At 36.8% G+C, this 19,096-nt stretch overlaps 1 protein-coding gene across 1 annotated transcript; it reads left to right on the forward strand.

Moving 5' to 3' along the window:
- The first annotated feature begins 17,032 nt into the window (after nucleotides 1-17,032).
- Nucleotides 17,033-17,407, forward strand: LOC140008765 (uncharacterized). Its single transcript, XM_072053637.1, has one exon. The coding sequence runs from the start codon at nucleotides 17,033-17,035 to the stop codon at nucleotides 17,405-17,407; it is 375 nt and encodes a 124-aa protein (XP_071909738.1).
- The last annotated feature ends 1,689 nt before the right edge of the window (nucleotides 17,408-19,096 follow it).

The following is a 19,096-nucleotide window of genomic DNA, read 5'->3' on the forward strand; positions in this document are numbered from 1 at the left end:
TTTAGACTAGGCAAGAAGGAAATGATCGTGACAATTGAGGAGGTATCTGGTCTTCTTAATTTACCGATTCATGGTACTGCTATAATATTTTCATTTGTATCTAACAAAGCCGAGTTCTTTCTGCCATTTTACTAGGTTAAAGGAATTCGTAATACAAGGGTTTGATCAAGGCATAGATGTGAAATTTCTATTCGATCGATTTGCATTGAGAGATGGGTTCGAGAGACACTTAAGAGATTTTTCATTTATGTCCAAAGCAATGTGAGAGCGTAAAAGACTGTGGATATATGGATTAGTTATGGCTGGAACTTACCTGTTCCAGAGGAAAGATAAGAAGATAGCTTTTAAACTCACCAAAGTCATGTTTGATCTGTTTCTAGGGATAAAAGATAGGCACTTCTCTATTGTTCTGATTATCTTAGCCGATATCTTTGTAGCTTGCATACTTGCCAAAGGAGTGAAAATTCTTTCATGGATCAAATTTAGTTCTACACATGTGAGCTATGGAGCACTTTACGAGACGATCATCTATTCCTGATTGTCTGCCAATATCTGGGTATAATTGGATAGTCATGCATCACTAGAGGGTTAATGGAATGATTTGCCTAGTAATGCATCTGAGTATGTGAATTTCTTAAAAAACTTGTCGGATCAGAATGTTAGATAGGTTTTAGATTAGACTAATTGTGTTAAACCCATACTTCGCACCAAACCATCAGAGTTCATTCCATTGTTAGGCACCCAGGGTATCATGGCTTACACTCCAAAGAGATTTCTCCAACAGTTGGGTCGCATTCAAAAATTGCCGTATATACTTGATTTAACCGAATTCACCATTGTTTTTTACAAAGGGATGAAGATTCCTATCATTGAGGCCTGGGGAACATTGTCCGACGACGAGCACGTCAAGTACATTCCGAAACGGAACTCAAGCAAAAGGGTTTAGTAACTCCACAGTATGAGGATTAGCTTAAGGGTTTTGGTACGCAAGAATCGCAAGACGAACCATCTGAGGAGGTCAAGAGATTGATGGCCATTATTGAAACCAAAGACAGAAAATTTACAACTAAAAGAGTTCTTCAAAACTAGCAAAGAGATAGCAGAGAAACATAAGGAAGCAAGTGAAAAGATGCGAGAAAAACACCAAGAATTGAAAAGAAAATGTGGGGAACTGTACGATCAAATGGAACACATGAGGAATCCCTATACCAGAGAATCCAAAGATGCTATAATAGATAGGTTGAAAAGGTTTAATGACTTTATACGAGACCGTCTCTAAGGAATAATGTAAATAATATTTATAAAATTAAAAATTTGAAAATTTGAAATGACTTTTCTTTTGTACAAAATGGTGGTCAATAGCAGGTTTGATAAACGAGTCCCACTTCGAAGGTGTTGCATCAAGTTAGGCATACCCTTGGCACAAAAAGGGTTTCTCAATAGGACATGCATTATAATTACTTTAATATTTACTAACTCGTGTCTTTTTCTTTTTCTTTCTTTTGTCAGCAGTTAATCGAGAAGGGAATGTAAGTAAGGTTTTTTCTAAATTTTCAAGTAATTGCAAACATAACTACACGAAAAAATTCCATCATTACACGATCTCGTAGCTGAGTTTTGAGAAATAGTGTAAACATGAGTGCACATCCTGAATCATCCGATAGGTCTACAACGACATCATCAGCCGACTTTGCAAATCTGGGAGCTCAATTGAGTGAAGTGTTAAACAAATTCAGTGAATAAAGCATAGAAATGACAGCACAATGGTGCGCGATTGATCAGTAGGTTGTTGGTAACAGCAGCGGCGTCCAGCATGATCTCCTATCTGCTAGTCAACCTGAACCGCAACTACTACCCATACCCCATACTCAAACCCCTTTTGCTCCACATTTCGTAAATCCACCTGAGAAAGTTTTCACCTATCCTACTCATGGCCTACCACATACCTACGCATCCAATATCCAAATCAATCCTCCTCACACTGAAGTTTCCTAAAATTATCTACCTGTTAGACTGAACATGCCACTTGAATCTCAAGAACCATATTATTATTCTATTGCGGAACCATTCACACTAGATACTGCTGCACAAAGAAAAGTTGAAATAGGGGAATTCTCTGCACCAATTGACAAGAATTTGTTAAAGAAGTTGGACCGTTTGATGAGTGCATGAGGAAAAGCCAAGATTTGAGTAAACAAAGAGGTTTGGACTATGATAAATTGTGCCTATTTCCTGATATGCAACTGCCTGTGAGTTTTAAAACACCCAAATTTAATAAGTATGATAGAACGGGCAATCTCAAGACACACCTCTGAATGTTTGCAAACAAATTAGGAAAGCCAGTAGATCATGAGAATTTGCCAATTCGATTGTTTCCTGAAAGCTTAGAAGGTGATGCACTGGATTGGTACTCCAATTTGAAACCTGATAAGATAAGGACATGGTTAGATTTGTCAACCGCATTTGTAAGACAATATGAGTATAATTGCGAATTTGCTCTGACGAGGACCATACTTGAGGGGACTAAAAGGAAACCATTTGAGGATCACAAGACATATGCAAAGAGATAAAGGAAATTGGCTGCCAAGGTGAAACCTCCTATGAATGCAGAAGAAATTGTTCGTATATTTATCAAAACTCATGACCTGCCATATTTTGAGAAAATTTTTCGCATGGCTGGATGCTCATTTACAGAAATTGTTAATAAATTGGAGGAGTATGATTAGTTCGTAAGAGCAGGAAAGATTGTTAATGTGTCAGCTTTGAAATCGCAATTAGAATCTTTGAAAAATCAAAACAACAGTAGCAAGAAACCTCAGTTCAAAAAGAAAGAGAGGGACGCTGCATTTGTTTGGGACCAAGGCCTTTCTTCTCGACCTAGATATCAATAATATCCCACCTATTTATCCCATTACCCATACCATCCATACCCTCGACCTGTTTATTATACCACTATTAACCATCCTCAACCCCGACCAAATTACCCAAACACACCCACAACATCATTTCATATTTCTCCACCTAATTTTCAAATTAGACCTCGTCCTCCTTGTAATTCAAGACCTGCTTTATCAGCCAACTAGAGCTACAACTATCATCAAACCAATGACACCCAAAATTCAACCCCATACAGAACTTTCACCAATTTAGGTTGGTCAATTGATCAGTTATATGAACAACTCAAAGCCGCAGGAAAAATTGATATGATACCTCCTAAACTCTATCCTAAAGGATTTCCCCTTGGTTATGATTCTCATTCTTTTTGTACTTATCATTCTAGAGCTCTTGGATATTCTACTACCAATTGTTGGGCATTTAAGTATAAAACTCAAGACATAATTGAAGCCGGAGACATAATTTTAAGAAAGAAAGATGAACAATGACTGACTGTTAGCAAGAATTCTCTTCCTGCGCACAAGGATACTGCTGCATATAAGGATACTGTTGGAGTTATTACCATTGATGAGGAGATCGAGAAACCTACTCAATACATTGTAGATGAAACTAGGGTAATAGGGGTCATTAGAGAATCATTCATACTGGAAGAAGAAACCTCCGAAGTCAAGAAAAATGCTGATCCTTTTATTTTAGATGTAATACCTTTTGAATGTGAACCTTCAGAGTTTGTGGCACTTGAATTGCCTGAACAAGCGCCTGTTCTTAACCTACAAGAAGTTCCATGGAATTATAGTGAGCCTATTTTATTGATCGGAGGAGAAGAAATACCAAAGAAAGAGGTGACCGCCGTCACTAGATCTGGAAGAATCATAAGTGAACCTGCAGTTAATGAGTCATCAAAAGCAAAGGAAAATGCTACACCAACAAGATCAGCTGTGACTGAAGAAGAGGCATTCAATTTCCTTAGGATGTTGAAGAAAAATGAGTATAACATGATCGAGTAATTGGATAAAATGCCAGCTCAAATTTCTATGTTGAATCTGCTCTTAACTTCAAAACTTCATAGAGAAACTCTACTTAAGGTGTTAACTGAGACTCAAGTGCCTAAGAATATTTCGATTGATAAACTCACCTATGTAGTCGAACATGTTTTGGTTTCAAATCAGATTTTTTTTTTCTGATGAGGATTTAACTTCTCAGGGAATTGGACATAACAGGGCATTGTATATCTCACTCCGTTGTAATGGGAAGTTGTTGCCGAGAGTTTTGATAGACAACATATCTACTTTGAATATCTGTCCATGGAATACTTTGGTTAAATTGGGATTTCAAGAAGCTAAACTTCGACCGTCTGCAACTATGGTGAGGAGATTTGATGGCACAAAATGAGAATCAATGGGAGAAGTGGACTTAGTACTGAAAATAGGACCTGCCTAATTCCAAGTTATGTGCCAAGTCATGAATTTTTCAAGTGTTTATAATATTCTGTTTGGACGACCTTAGATTCACGCTTCGGGTGCTTTACCATTTTCGCTCCATTAGATATTGAGGTTTGCAGTGAATGATCAATTAGTCACAGTGTTTGCAGAGGATGGTTTTACTATGGTCGTCAATTTCGGACCAAAAGAGGAAGGTGGTAGAAAAGCTCTGGTTTCTTCTTACCATGTGACTGATATCATTTCAGTAGGTTGGGTATCAAAGACAAGTCGGTGGTGGGAATGAATTTGCCAGAAGCCAGCATTATAATGACTAAAGAAATGATTCGAGAAGGATAAGAGATAAGCAAGAGTCTCGGGCAGAACTTGCAAGGAATTCTAGAACCAAAGTCTTAAAGAAAGAAGGACACCTTTGGACTAGGGTTTCAACCTACTTCCAGGGACAAGAAAGAAATGCTGGATCACAAGAGAGCGGAAAAGGAATAAAAGCAAATTGTCAGGAGTATCCCACCATTGCACTATACTTTTTTCCGTCCATCGGAAGTAATCAGATCCGAATTGGACCCGATCGATGAGGTGGATATCAGTTTGTCTAAACTGTTCGTGGGGGTTACTTATGAGGGTGAGTTATCAGAGAATTCAGAATTTTTAGAGGTCTCCAGGGAAGTAATGAAGAATTGGACCATTGACTTTCTTCCCTCTCGAAGGGAATTTCCGTAAATCTAGGGGATTGCCTTTGGTTGAGAACTATGAAAAAAATCATTCGCATTGATCATCTTTTACCTGTCAGTTTTGTAAATAATTTTGAATCAAATGACTTTTCAATACAAGTCTCATGTCAAGTAGCGTATCTTTTGTTAAGTAGCATATTATGACGTTTTGTACTTTATTTGAAATTCAATGAAAGGCACATTGTTTATTTTTCAATTATTTTACTTACGCATTGTTATATCTATCTCATTCTTTTTAGATGGCCAAAAATAAAACACATTGACCCTTTGGATTCAATATTTCAGAATTTGATGACTGTAATCTCGATATCTCTAACGAATTCAAGATTATGAAATCAAAAATTCAAGATGAAAACAATAATGAGGAAGAATCTGAGTCTTTATTAAAGAATCTTGAACAATATGAAGAGAAATCCAAACCAAACTTAAAAGAAACAGAAATCATTAATATTGGCACTAAGATCGATGTCAAGAAGATAAAAATTAGCATTCATTTGAATAAGAAACATAAAAAAGAGATGATTGAATTCTTGACCATGTTTAAAGATGTGTTTGCTTGATCCTATGATGATATGACAGGCATTTCAATAGATATAGTGGTTCACAAATTGCCAACGAATCCAAATTTTCCACCGGTGAAACAGAAACCTCTCAAATTTAAACCGGACATAAGTCTCAAAACCTAGGAGCAAATTAAGAAGCAACTCAATGTTAGGATTATCATGGTATCTCATTATCCTATTTGACTTTCAAATCTAATCCCTGTCCCGAAGAAAAATGGAGTGGTGAGGGTATGTGTTGACTATCGAGATTTGAATAAGGTTAGTCCGAAAGACGATTTTTCCTTGCCAAATATACATATCATTTTGGACAACACCGCTGGGCATGAGATCTAGTCTTTTGGCGATGTTTCGTTGGATACCATCAAATTCTAATGATAGAAGAGAATAGAGAGAAAACTGCTTTTATCACTCCATGGGGAACATATTGCTACTGAGTAATGCCATTCGGATTGAAAAATGCTGGATCTACTTATCAAAGGACCATGACCACTTTGTTTCACGATATAATTCATAAGGATATGGAAGTTTATGAGAATGTCACCATAATCAAATCCAAGAAAGCGGAGGATATTTGGTTAATTTGAAAAAGTTATTTGAAAGATTGAGAAATATAATTTGAAATTAAATCCTGCGAAGTGCATTTTCGGAGCTCCTGCTGACAAATTATTGGGATTCATTGTCAGTATAAAAGGCATAGAGATAGATCCGACAAAGATTAAACCAAATTGTGAGATGCCAGTGCCAAAAACACAAAAGGATGTAAAGAGTTTTTTAGGAAAGATTAATTTTATTGGCAGGTTCATTATTCAATTAACTTCTACATGTGAGCCTTTGTTTAAATTATTGAAGAAGAATATACCATTGTATTGGAGTGAACAATGCCACCAAGCTTTTGATAAGATAAAGGATTACTTGTTGCACCCTCCGGTCTTAGTGCCACCCAAACCGGGTCGACTTTTGATTATATATCTGTCTGTACTCGACGAGACCGTGGGATGTGTTTTGGGATAGCATGATGATTCTGGAAAAAGAGAGCAAGTTATTTATTATCTTAAAAAGAAGTTTCCACCTTACGAGGTAAAATACTCATTTCTTGAAAGGAGTTGCTGTGCATTAGCTTGGGCAACTCAGAAACTGAGGCATTATTTGTTTAGTCACACCACCTATCTTATCTCTCGTTCAGATCCTTTGAAATACCTATTGAAAAAATCAATGCCGACCGGATGCATGGCTAAATGGCAAATGATCCTTTCTGAATTCGATATCATTTTCACCACGCAAAAGGCAATTAAGGGGCAGGCTATAGCAGATCATTTGGCTGAAAATCCAAGGGAAGATAATTATCAACTGCTTCACACTTATTTTTCGGATGTGGAGGACCTGTTTGTTGGTACAGCGGAAGATATGAATGAGTAATGCTTTGAGTGCAGACTGTAGACACCAAATTTTTTGTTTCGAACTTTATTTATTTAATTAGTTTAATTTTAGATTTATTTGTTTCAATTTTAGGTTTATTTTAGTTGATTCCTGTTTCGTGTCTCTTATTTTATTTTAATTAGTTTACGAGCATTTATTTTTATCTACTAATTTAATTAAAATGAAAAAAGAAAAAAAGAAAGGAAAATCATCAAAAAAAAAGGGCAAAGCAAGCAAGCTCACGTCGGTGAGCTGCACAGGATCCAAACTCTCTCTATGTATCTCATTCAGACACAAACAAAATTGCATCAGCTTCCGAGGGATTCTAGCAAAAATCATCAAACGGCTCTAAAGAAAGCAGGAGAAAATGCAACTTCATCCGATACCCTTGCTGTGAGGGTTTGAAGTTGTGGGTTGGGTATAAATAGAACAAAGGAAAGACGCAGCTGGAGGAGGTTTTGAACGGCAAAATAAAGAAACAAAAAGAATGGGTGATGGCTAGGTTTTAGAAAAGCAACAAAGGGAAAAGGGGGAGGGCTGTGAGCATCTAATGACGGCTAAAAATCTGGAGAGAAAAAGAAAAGAGGGGAGTAGCGGCTGAATCTGGGGGAAGGAAGAAAAGAAAAAGAAAAAAGAAAGGAGAAAGGCGGACGAATGAATGCTGGATGATGCTATCAACAAACTTAGGGTCGAGAAAAGGGGTTGAAAAGGAGAGAGCTTTCGTGGGTAGAGGAGAGGCTGAACCAAAAGGGAGGTTTCGGCTAGGCAAGAAAAGAACCAAGGAAGAGAAACGGCGGGGCTGAGTTGAAGATCTGGGAAATTTGGACAAAAATGAAAAACTAGAGGAGGAAAAGCTTCCGGCCCAGAAAGAAGCAAGGAGGGAGGCAGTGCAGAATTTGGAAGGCAGCCACAACAGCAGGCGAAACGGTTCCCAGCTTCGCTTGTCCCGTGCTAAAGCCCATCGCTCCACCATTCAAGCGCTATTTTGCTACCAAAAGGAGTGAAGGTAGCCTTTCCCTGTTTTTTTCTCTTTTTTTTCTTTTTCTTTCTTTCGTTTCTGCATTATCGAAATTCTCTCATGCTTGTTGGTTGCTTGACAAACGGCCCTAAAGTGACAATCTTGAGCCGAAAGAGTCAGTCTCAATCCCAAACTGAAACCTGGTGATTTGCTTGTCTGCTAGTTTTGTAAAAACCTAATCTTAGGAGGGTTAAGGTTGTGTTTGTGCTGATTTCCTTTCGTTGATCAAGGTTAATGTTTGGTGTTTTGTTTCTTCATTAGAAAGCTAAGTCATAATGGTTTGCTGTGTCTTAAATGGTTGCGCTAGCTATAGGTAAGATTGTTAAAGTGTTTAAGCATCAGATAAGCTCCAGAAATTTGCTAAAGTTACATGGTTTTCCTTCGGATTTTTATGTGTTTAAACCTAAAGTTGTATGGTGAAAAGTGGAAAACATGCTTGTGAACTCGTTACTTTGCTCCAAGTTGTTGTTAGTTGAGCTGTTAGTAATGTTTGGATAGCAAAGAATTGCAGCAAAAGGAAACTCAAATGTTGCAGATGTTTTTTCGTTAATTGTACGCCCACATTCTTGTCTTTGTTCTCCTTGCTTGTGATGATTTAATTCTGTCCCCTGTGCCTCAAAGTCTCCTCCTTTGTTGCATGAAACTGTGAATTCCCTGTTAGCTGGAGCGTTTTTTTTATTGCTGTACTACGGTTTTGCTGCTCATGAAGTTAATAGCTATGCTTCTAAAGCTGTTACATAACAACCCATTCGCATGATAGCTTCCGTTAGCTTTGCATTCGGTGTGTGATTTTGTATGCATGATGGAGTATTTGGAATTATAATTTGGGTTGGAATTTGAGGTTGGGTTTAGGTTTGAAACGTTTGTCGACATTTTGAGTGCATGAAAGACTGCTGCAACAGGTCTTAAGTTCTGTTTTTTTTTGTTGCAGCGATGTTGGTAGAGTTGTTTCTTGTTGGTGACTGAAGTTTTGTTTAGCTAGAATTCTTCTTGGGTCTGTTGGTTGTTATTGTGTGCGTTTGCTGCAATTTGTTGCAGCAAAGTATGGTATAATAGCAGGCCATAGCACAAACATCGTTTTGTAGATGAGTAAAAGCATTCGCTGCTCCAAGTTCCTTTTTTTTGCTGATTCTATGTTCAGTTTCCTTGTTGTTTTCAGTGAAGTAAACAATGGTTTTTGGTTGCTTAGTGTAGGATTTTGATTTCTGGTGAAGATGTTTAGATTAAAGTCATGCATTCGGACCATAAATATGCGTTTGTAAATGAAAAGGCATCAAGCTTTCAGTTGCAGAAGCTTTCTTCAAATCTGATTTGCATGACTTTGGTGCTTAAAAAGAAGGATTTCATGATGAAAATGAGATGAATGCTTAGTGATTGTGTTGCACTAATTGTTTGAGGTGTTGAAATGTTCATTGCTTGAATTAAATTAAGTAAAAAGAAAGCCGCGGCTGAATTTGCATACAAGCCTTCATCAGATGCTGCAAAAAAAAATGTTTCATGGCTTTTTGCATGGATTTGCATGCAAAAATAACTTCTAAAAATTGCAAATCAACCTCACATGTTTCTCCTCATTCTATGAAGGCCCAATTAGGTTCTGATTTCTTACAATTAGGTCCTAAAATATTGCAATTTGGACTATTATTTGACCTTGTCTTTACTTGTGGACCTTTGAGTTCCCAAAACGTGTTAATTGGGATTGAGTATTGGTTAATATTTGCAATTGGGTCCTTGGTAGTTTTTCTATTTTAGAAATTTGATCAATAATTTTACTTTTTCTTGGAAATTATGCATTATTTGATTTCATTTAAGTTGCAATTGGGAGGGATTTGGTGATTTTGTTTATACTTTACTATTTAATTGGTGCCTTGACCCTTTTATTGTTTTGAAGCTATTTTTCCTTCATTTGATTACCATTGCAAGGGAGGTACACTCTATCCCTTATTTTCACTTTACTTGACCCTATATGTCTACGTGGTTTACGTGCTTAATTGCATGCCTTTTGAATGTTTCCATTTTATTTATTTATCCACTTTATTTGCTTTAGTTTTGTATAGTTATTTTCAATTTCAATCATTTGAAAGGCACTTGAATGCCAAAGTTGTAATAGTTAGGTTATTATTTTATTTATTTTATCCCGTTCCCCTCTTAGATTGTAGTAGCCTTCCCCCCGAATGTAATAGTTAGGGCCTTATTTGCCTCATGTGTTTTGCATGCTTAGGTGCTATGTGTTTAATCGTTTTGTTAGGTTTTGGCATCCAGATATGCATGCTTATGTGTTATGTGAATTACGTGCTTACATGTCTACTTGCTTTAATTATGCACTTTACTTACATATGTATGATGGATGCAAACGCACGTAACTGTGGCTAGTCCAATGCTAGTCATGGTTGTCCCCTCGAGCTCTTGCAAGTCCAACGCTTGTGAGAGAGCGTAGATGTGAGCTAGTCCAACGCTAGCCCTTAGGAGCCCTTTGCGCGTTAGATCATGATTGTGTGATAAATCATTTCATCTCATGCATATCTTTACTTTTTAGGGCCTCTTTCACCATATTGCGTGACATTTTCCTTATATATGTACACCCATTTTCCCATATTTTCCCTTATATGTATATTACTTCCTCCTTTTGTATGAAACATGACATTAGTCTTGCATTTCATATAGGCGTTAGAATTAGGTTAGTTCATTTGCTTGATTAGATTAGGGAATACCCCCTTGGATATAGGATATGGACGAGTTTGGCTTCTCTAGCCTTAGCACGCTCGTATTCCCTCTATTAAAGGGAACATTGAAAGTCATGAGTGTAAGTCCCCCGCACCCGACATGATGCATTCCTTTAGGCCATGTATATTTGTATACTTACTCTTATTTTCCTTTTCTTTCTTTTGAGTCTCATGACTTGCATTATTCGTCACTTCTTCGAAGAGTCTTTATTGGGCGTCACAATTAATGTGATTGGTACCAAATAAGATTTGAAGATACATTTTGACCCCCCGATACCCTCTTAGGTCTAGGGTTTGCATTCATATAGAACATCCAAATGTGATAAATCTTTAGGTTAAAATAAGAAAATCTTTGACTAAATCGCGCAACTAGCCTTGGCTAGGTTGAAAGGGTGCCTTGGATGCTTATCCTTGCCTTCCCTTTCTTCAAATGTGACTCCCGAATCTTTTTATCTGATTTTGTAGACTTGGAGTCGTTTAAAAAGGGTTTTTTTACTTTTTTTTCTTTAAAATTTTATTTTTAGGTGACTTGGTACACCTTAACTCTATACCAAGTGGCGACTCTATTTTCCATTCAAAAAACCTTTTTTAAACTATATTTTGGGTCAAATCGTTGCATTTTCAAGTCCCATTTAGACCCATATTTTTCATTTTCTTTTTAAATCAAAAATTCATTTTCCTAAACAAATTTATTTTCTTATAAAAAATGGGGCGCGACACAGACTATTCTTTGATGGTGCTTCAAATTCTTTTGGAGTTGGGATCAGAGCTATTCTAGTATCGCCTAAAGGAAAACATTATTCCGGTTCCGCTAAACTATGATTTTTCTGCGCCAACACTATGGCTGAATACGAAATTTACATTTTTGGACTAAAAATGGCGTTGGAGATGGAGATTAAAAATTTAATAGCGTTCAGTGATTTAGATCTACACATGCATCAAATGCTCAAAGAATGGATAACTCGACATTCAAAGATTTTGCCATATGATTGCAATTTATTGGATTTGACAAACAAATTCAGAAGTTTAGAGTTGGGCATATTCCATGTGCTCGAAATGTTTTTGCTGATACTTTGGCCACTTTATCTTCAATGATTCAACATCCAGATGAGTTGGCGATTGAACCTATCCAGATTCAGTTACAAGAAAAGCCTGCGCATTGTCTGGTTATGGAAAAATCTTCTGATGGCCATCCCTGGTACAACGATATTCAGAAATTTCTTAAAATCGGGTCCTATCCTACGACTGTTAAAAGCTTCTTGCGCAAATTATCATCCAAATTTTTCTTAAGTGGAGAGGTGTTATACAAAAGTGTTGATCTTAGTCCCTAGCTTTTGATGTTTACAAAATAAATGGATGATACTAATATCTCTTCAAGATATACTTTCAGTTATGAAGCAAATCAGATTCAAAGATCAAGTGTTATTGAAAGAAACAAAGGTTACTGAAAGCTATCGGACGCTTGTGAAGACAAGATCGGACGTCCGATAAACATTGCGCAACTTCGGACGCATGGAGAACTCCATCACCGGACGTTCGAAGGAAATAAGACATTCCCCCTAACTCATTGACCTCGATCAGACGCAAGCATTGGATGTGACAGCCCCACCTTCCCCTAAGGCGAACCAAAGGGGTTAGCGAACTGCCTGCCCAGCTCTCGCCAGGACTAACGGTGCAGTTTAGAGCGATCTATTTCGTTCCGGAACTTATAACGCGCGTAAACAAGGCAAAAGGGAAAAATAACCCAAAATAAAAAAAATGAAATCCGGAGTCGGTCATGAATAGTAACCGACCCGTCAGAACCCAACCAAATATCAAGTAAACATTCACATATGGAACTTGAGCAATTACAACCCAAAGTAGCATACAAAAGTTGTCAAAAGTGAATATATACACGGTTTGCCAAATTGAAAGTGAAAACGGCCCTAAAAATACATTTAGGGTTTCACTTCATATACAATACAAAAAAAAATATACATCTAGTTCATTCGGCAACCATCTATCAAGATTCATTCCAAAAAGAGTCATATTCCTGTAAGGAAAACAAAAGGAATGGTGTGAGCTAATTGCCCAGTGAGATACTATCACTTACGCAACCAAGTGCATATAAGCATCAAGCTTTCATTCAATATAGTAAAATAAGCAAAGGCACACGTCAAATATGGTGATAAAAGGATACAGATGGCTCTCAAGAGCCCTTTCCTCGTTTGCATTTCTTGATCGGACGTCATTGACCCTCCGTCAATGTTCAAAGGTAACCAACCGTAGACTCCACTTTACTTCCACTCCTTCCACCTAACATCCCCCTACCGGGCCCGAACTCCAAACACTTGCACTTTGGTATTACTCGAGTATACCGGAATCGAGAGTCTCGCATACTACAAGATTCCATATAACTTTACCCAAGGTTCATTAATTGGCACGACCAAGCCCTCGCCGGCTCGATTCAATCAACTACCAATGGGGTTGAGCTCATTGATAACATTTGTAGTCGTTGGATACTCGTTCGATCGACACCAAGTCAAGTACTTTCATTTCATGTAACATTCCAATAACATGACAACAATGATCTAAGACATATAAGTGAGAGTGATAAAGTACACTTTCACTTCAATCAAGTCACATTCAATTCACTTCAAGCAATTTACATTCATAGCCATATAGTAACACACAAGTGAATAGTACACTCACCAGGGTCAGTGCAGATACCTCCCAAAAGAGAGCTTTAATCACCAATAAACCCTAAAATAATCCAAGGAAAACAATTGAAGGTTCCACTTTCAAAATTGAGTATACAGAATGCACATGTGAGGCTCGACTACCAGTCGTATGCCTCGCCAAATAATTACTAAAGCAAGGTGCAAAACATGATTTTTGGTAACGAAAAGGTAACATGAAGACCTAGGCTCAAACAACCCAAAAGCCCTTCGTTCAAATCACAAGTAAATCCAACTAGCCTTCAAGAAAAAAATTTCAGCAGCATATCCCTTGTGTTTACCTATTTTCCAGCCATCATGGCTTCATTATTTCCTCAAATCAGTCCCAACATCTCGTACAAAAATAATCTCATTCCCAAAAGCCGTTCACTAGGCTTAATGGCATTCAAGTACAAAATTTAGCTAGGAAATGACCGGATATGAAAGTCAAGCCCTAAACTATTCAAATAAATACAATAAAACTCGATTATAAGTCATAAACCAATTCTACATACTACCAAAATAGGGTTCCCTAAGCATACACAAACAATAGAGGAAACCAGAAAATTTGGAAATGCAATTAGCTTTGGCCCTGAAAAAAACAGTTTTTGTCCTCATTTTGCGGTAATGGCACCAATTTCACTAAGATTATCGGATGAGGGTGAAAGACCCACCATCTCGAAGCTAAAAGTCAGGGCTACAACATCACAGAAGGTCACTCAGCCCAGTTTTGAGTGCAAACAGGTCAAAAATGCAAGATATTACATCAAAAACGTAAAACAGATTCACCAAAACGCATTCTAGCGGAAACATCATAACTCAGGCTCTCCAAGTCCAAATCCAGAAATTCTGAAACCAGCTGAAAGCTAAGAAACAGGGATAAATTTCATCAGAAGGCCTCAACAACCAATTCGGAAGAAATTCCAGCCAAAACAACCAATTACAGGCGCAATTCTTACATTCGGGTAAAACCAGAACAGCAATAGTAATTTCGACTTTTCTCATTCTACACTACTCCAATTGACCTGAAATTTTGTAGGCACCTCTAAAATGTCATTCCATACAACTTTCATGTTTTAAGCCAAGGCCAATTCGGCCTCTTACTAGGAGCTATAAATTCGGGCAGAATGTTCCTTCATGAACCCTAGGTTTTTCAATTTTCTTCCAAAACAGAAATTACTTGCAATCTTCCACTTTTTCCACCTTCTAGAATCATTATATACCATTCCAATCATCATACATAGCCACACAATCATGCTTATATGAAAACAGAAAAATCCCCAAAAATAATAAAATTTCATCATTTCAACCACAAATCAAGAAATAACCCATAAATTTGCATCTCATACAACCACTAAGCATGATTTAAGCATCAATTAAGGGAGGAGGGTGGTTCTTCACAACTTACCTTTAACACAAGAGAGAGAGAGCTATTGGTCACCTTAACTTTCTAAATAACTTCACACAACAACTCACAAACACTACTTGAAGGTGTTTTATGGAGGAAAATCAAAGTTGGATGGTTGGTTTTGATGATTGAAGCAAGATTGAAGCTAAAATCTTGAAGAGCTTTCTTTCTTTTGTTGCTCAAGAAGCTCGGCCACCATGGAGGATATTTTGATGATTTTTGGGTCATTTTTGGTTTATTTAAGTCAAATGGTAAGCCATGAATAGTGGTCTTAAGGTTGGACCACTCAAATGTTGACACTTGTCACCTTTTAATAAATGCTCACCAACCTTGTCTCTCTTATATCAATCCACTTAACACCCTCTACTTATCTCTTAACACCCGATAAATTAATTCCAGTATTCAAAACTTAATCTAGTTGGCCGAATTTTTCCGAACTTTTCGCACTAGTGGGTCCCACGTCCGGTATACACTCTTCATTTCTCAAAATCTATTCGACATTAGAAAAATCATCTAAAAACTATATTTACTCATAAAAATTATCTAGAAAATTTTCCGGATACAGAAAGTGCAGAAAACAAACCATTGAAGATAAGAAAACCTAGAAATATAATAAAACCTAGAAAATGGAAAAATTACGGGTTCTCACATTGGACGTTCGATAGGATCCTTCAAACTCAACAAAAGCTATCAGACGCTCACAAAGATAATATCGGACGTCCGATAGAATTGAGATATTTCTTCTAACTCGTTGTCTGCTTTCGGATGCAAGCACCGGACGTCCGATAGCATTGAAGAAAATCTCTTAAACTCACTGCCTGCTGTCGGACGCAAGAAACCAGACTACCAGACGTCCGATACTCCCAACGACTAGTTGACTCTTCAGCTACTTTCTATTTGTTGGAAGCATTAATGAAGCACTTTCTTGATCTCCTATAAATAGAGCATGGTCAAAATCTTCAAACAACTTTTACACACTAAAGGTACAAAAGATCTAGAGTAGTTTTAGTGAGAAAACACTCACCAAAGAAGATTTGTAGTATTGGTGATGTGAAGTTCATTGTAAGCTTTTTATTTATGAGTGAATACTTCAATAGTATAGCTCTGAGAGGGTTGTCCTGAGGGATAGTAAAACTTTCTAATTTGACCGAGTGAGACTTGGGGCAAGGAGGAAGTGAGCCTTCCTTTGCACACAAGATTGGTTGTATTTCATCAATTTGAAGAAACTTGTTTGAATTGACCTACAAGTTCAAGAGGAGCATGGTAGTCAATTGGTTTGTAATTCTTCCCTTCTTAGTTACTTATTGTTATCGTGTGATCTTTAAATTGCTTATAACTTCTACTTCTCTCAAGTGATATTGTTCCTTCATTGATTGATTCATTGTGTGATCACTTAAGAAAAGAGAGTAAATTTCATATTGAGCAAAAAGTGCCCATAACTTGATTAGTTTTATAATCAACCTAATTCACCCCTTTTTAGGTTGTCTTCGATCCTTACAAAAAGGACGTCAGACTTGGGCCTTCTAAGATGCATTGATGAAGATGAAGCAGATTATTTGATGAAAGAAGTGCACAGTGGTATATGTGAATCACATATGAATGGGCATTTATTAGCAAAGAAGATCGTGAGGACAGGATATTTTTGGCTTACTATGGAGCATGATTGTGTAGATTTTGTTAGAAAATGCATTAAATGTCAATTGTATGGAGATGTTATGCGCACTCCCTCCATAGAATTACATAGTATGACTGTTCCCTGACCATACTCAATGTGAGGTATGGATGTAATTGGAACCATTGATCCTCCTGCTTCAAACAGGCACCGATTTATTTTGGTGGCAATTGAATATTTTATCAAATGGATCGAAATTGAGTCTTACAAGCACGTGACTAAGAAGGTGGTGACAAATTTTCTAAGAAAACACATCATTTGTCGTTTTGGCGTGTCAGAGACATTAATCACCAACAATGCAAAGAATCACAACAATGACATGATGGATGATTTATGTGAATAGTTCAAAATCAGGCATCGAAATTCTACTATTTATAGACCACAGATGAAGGGAGCAAATAAAATTTGAAAAAGATAATCCGTAAAATGAACGAAAAATATCATGATTGGCATGAAAAACTCTACTATGCATTAATGGCATATAAAACTTCTATTCGAACTTCTACTGGGACAATCCCTTACAACCTTATGCACGGAATGGAAGCAGTTTTGCCAGTTGAAGTCGAAATTCCTTCATTGCGCTTGTTAATGGAGACCAAACTGGATGAACCTGATTGGATTAAACAACGTCATGAGCAGTTGTCTTTGATTGATGAGAAAAAATTAAATGTCATTTGTCATGGTCAGTACTATCAAAAGAGAATGATCCGTGCTTACAACAAGAAGGTCAAACCGCGTCTATTCGAAAAAGGAGACAAATTGTTGAAACAAATTTTGTTAGTGCAAAAGGAGGCCAAAGCAAGTTTGCACCAAATTGGCAAGACCGATAGTCAAGAAGGTATTGCCTGATGGAGCACTTGTTCTCGCAGAAATGGATGGACAAGTTTTTTCCTAGCCGATCAATTCGAATATGTGTAAGAAATTCTTCATTTGATAAATGAAAGTTTCCTTGTAGGGTTAATGCGAAGAATGGAATGAAAGTCAGGCTTTCTTCCTTTCCAATTAAACATTCTATCCTTAATTTTTCCTTTTGAACTTTTAGAATAAATTATTTCGTTTGGTAACCCCTAAAGATTGCAAACCTCACACTGGGGCAAGGTTGAGTTGAAAGAAAAGGGAAGAAAAGTCTCAAGAGATGAAAAGTGATAGAGGAACAAAAGAAAAAGAAAATTAAAGAAAAGAACCTCAGTTGGGAATAACTGGGCAATTTTAGTTTAATCCTAAGTAGGGTTAATATGAAGATGCGACCTCAGGTGATTTAAACACTTATAAAATCTGCCTTCAAGCCTTAAACTTTTCTTAGCATCTTACCCGACCATATTACGAAAAACTGAAAGTCCTAACTTCCGTTCTTTACATCACCTTTTTCAGAAAATTTTCTAATCACATGGCAAATGATGTCAATACACCTTTACCAATTTTGGAAGGGAAAGATTGTCACACTGATGCTATCATTTCTTAAAACACATTTTTGAAGTGATAAAGGCTGTCGGCGAGATTTGTTCATTAGGTGAAAATCCGAAAAGACGCCTTTTCAAAAACAAGAAAAATAATAAAAAAGGTAAAAAAAGAAAAAAGTGAAAAAAGACAAAAATGAGAGAAAGAAAAAAAGAAAAAGAAGAAAAGAGGAAGAAAGAAAAACAAAAAAATAAAAATAAAAGAAAAAGAAAATAAAAAAATGTGGGGGTAGCCTTAGTGAAAACTTGAAAAGACGCTAAGGTAGGGTTTTATGAGGAAAAATGAGCTTGGAATTGAATGGCTAGTGACTCAGTTCATTTGAATTTCTCTTCACATTATGGTTTTGTTACCAGCATTGAACTTCGGAGGGACGATATCCAAAGGGTCAAACGTGACTTTTGTTTGAAATCAAAAGTGCTTTGATTCATCAAACATAAATTGTTGAGTTTACAGGTTCATTTTTCTAAAATCAATTTTCTTTCAATAAAAGTAAATCGTTGTTTTCATGTTACTGGGATTTTCATCATTTTTGTGTAAATAAAATATTTTTTTTATGTGTTTCATGGTCCCATTTATCTTGTTGGATTTATTAAATGACAATTCTTGTGATTTATTGAAAGTGCCTGGATACCAAATGCCATATTTGATGAGCATTGGAAGTTAAGAAAACTTGATATTGTTTGCAGAGAAAAATTGAGTTTTCGCTACATCAGGGAAGAGAGTTCAAATACTCATGTGTTACACATTTCTTGAAAATGGGATTGATCGGATGATGGTGGCATTATCTGTCATTATGATTATTTCTCTTTTGTAGGTTCGAATGTCCAGTAACATCACACTGGAGCAAATTTTTTCGTTATCTATCTCCATCAAAATCTTTGAAGTTTTACAAAAGCATTCTATAGTAATTTTTTAATTTTATGGCGAGCTTGGATTTTATCCCACTGACTAATTTTATGGCAGGCTAGAGTTTTATCCTACTGACCAATTTTATGGTAGGATCGGGTTTTATCCCATTGATCAATTTTTACTGCAGGCTTGGGGTTTATCCCATTGACCTTTATATGTTTGCTTATTTTA

Source organism: Coffea arabica, chromosome 6c (genome assembly GCF_036785885.1).
Source record: "Coffea arabica cultivar ET-39 chromosome 6c, Coffea Arabica ET-39 HiFi, whole genome shotgun sequence".
NCBI classification, from domain to species: domain Eukaryota; kingdom Viridiplantae; phylum Streptophyta; class Magnoliopsida; order Gentianales; family Rubiaceae; genus Coffea; species Coffea arabica.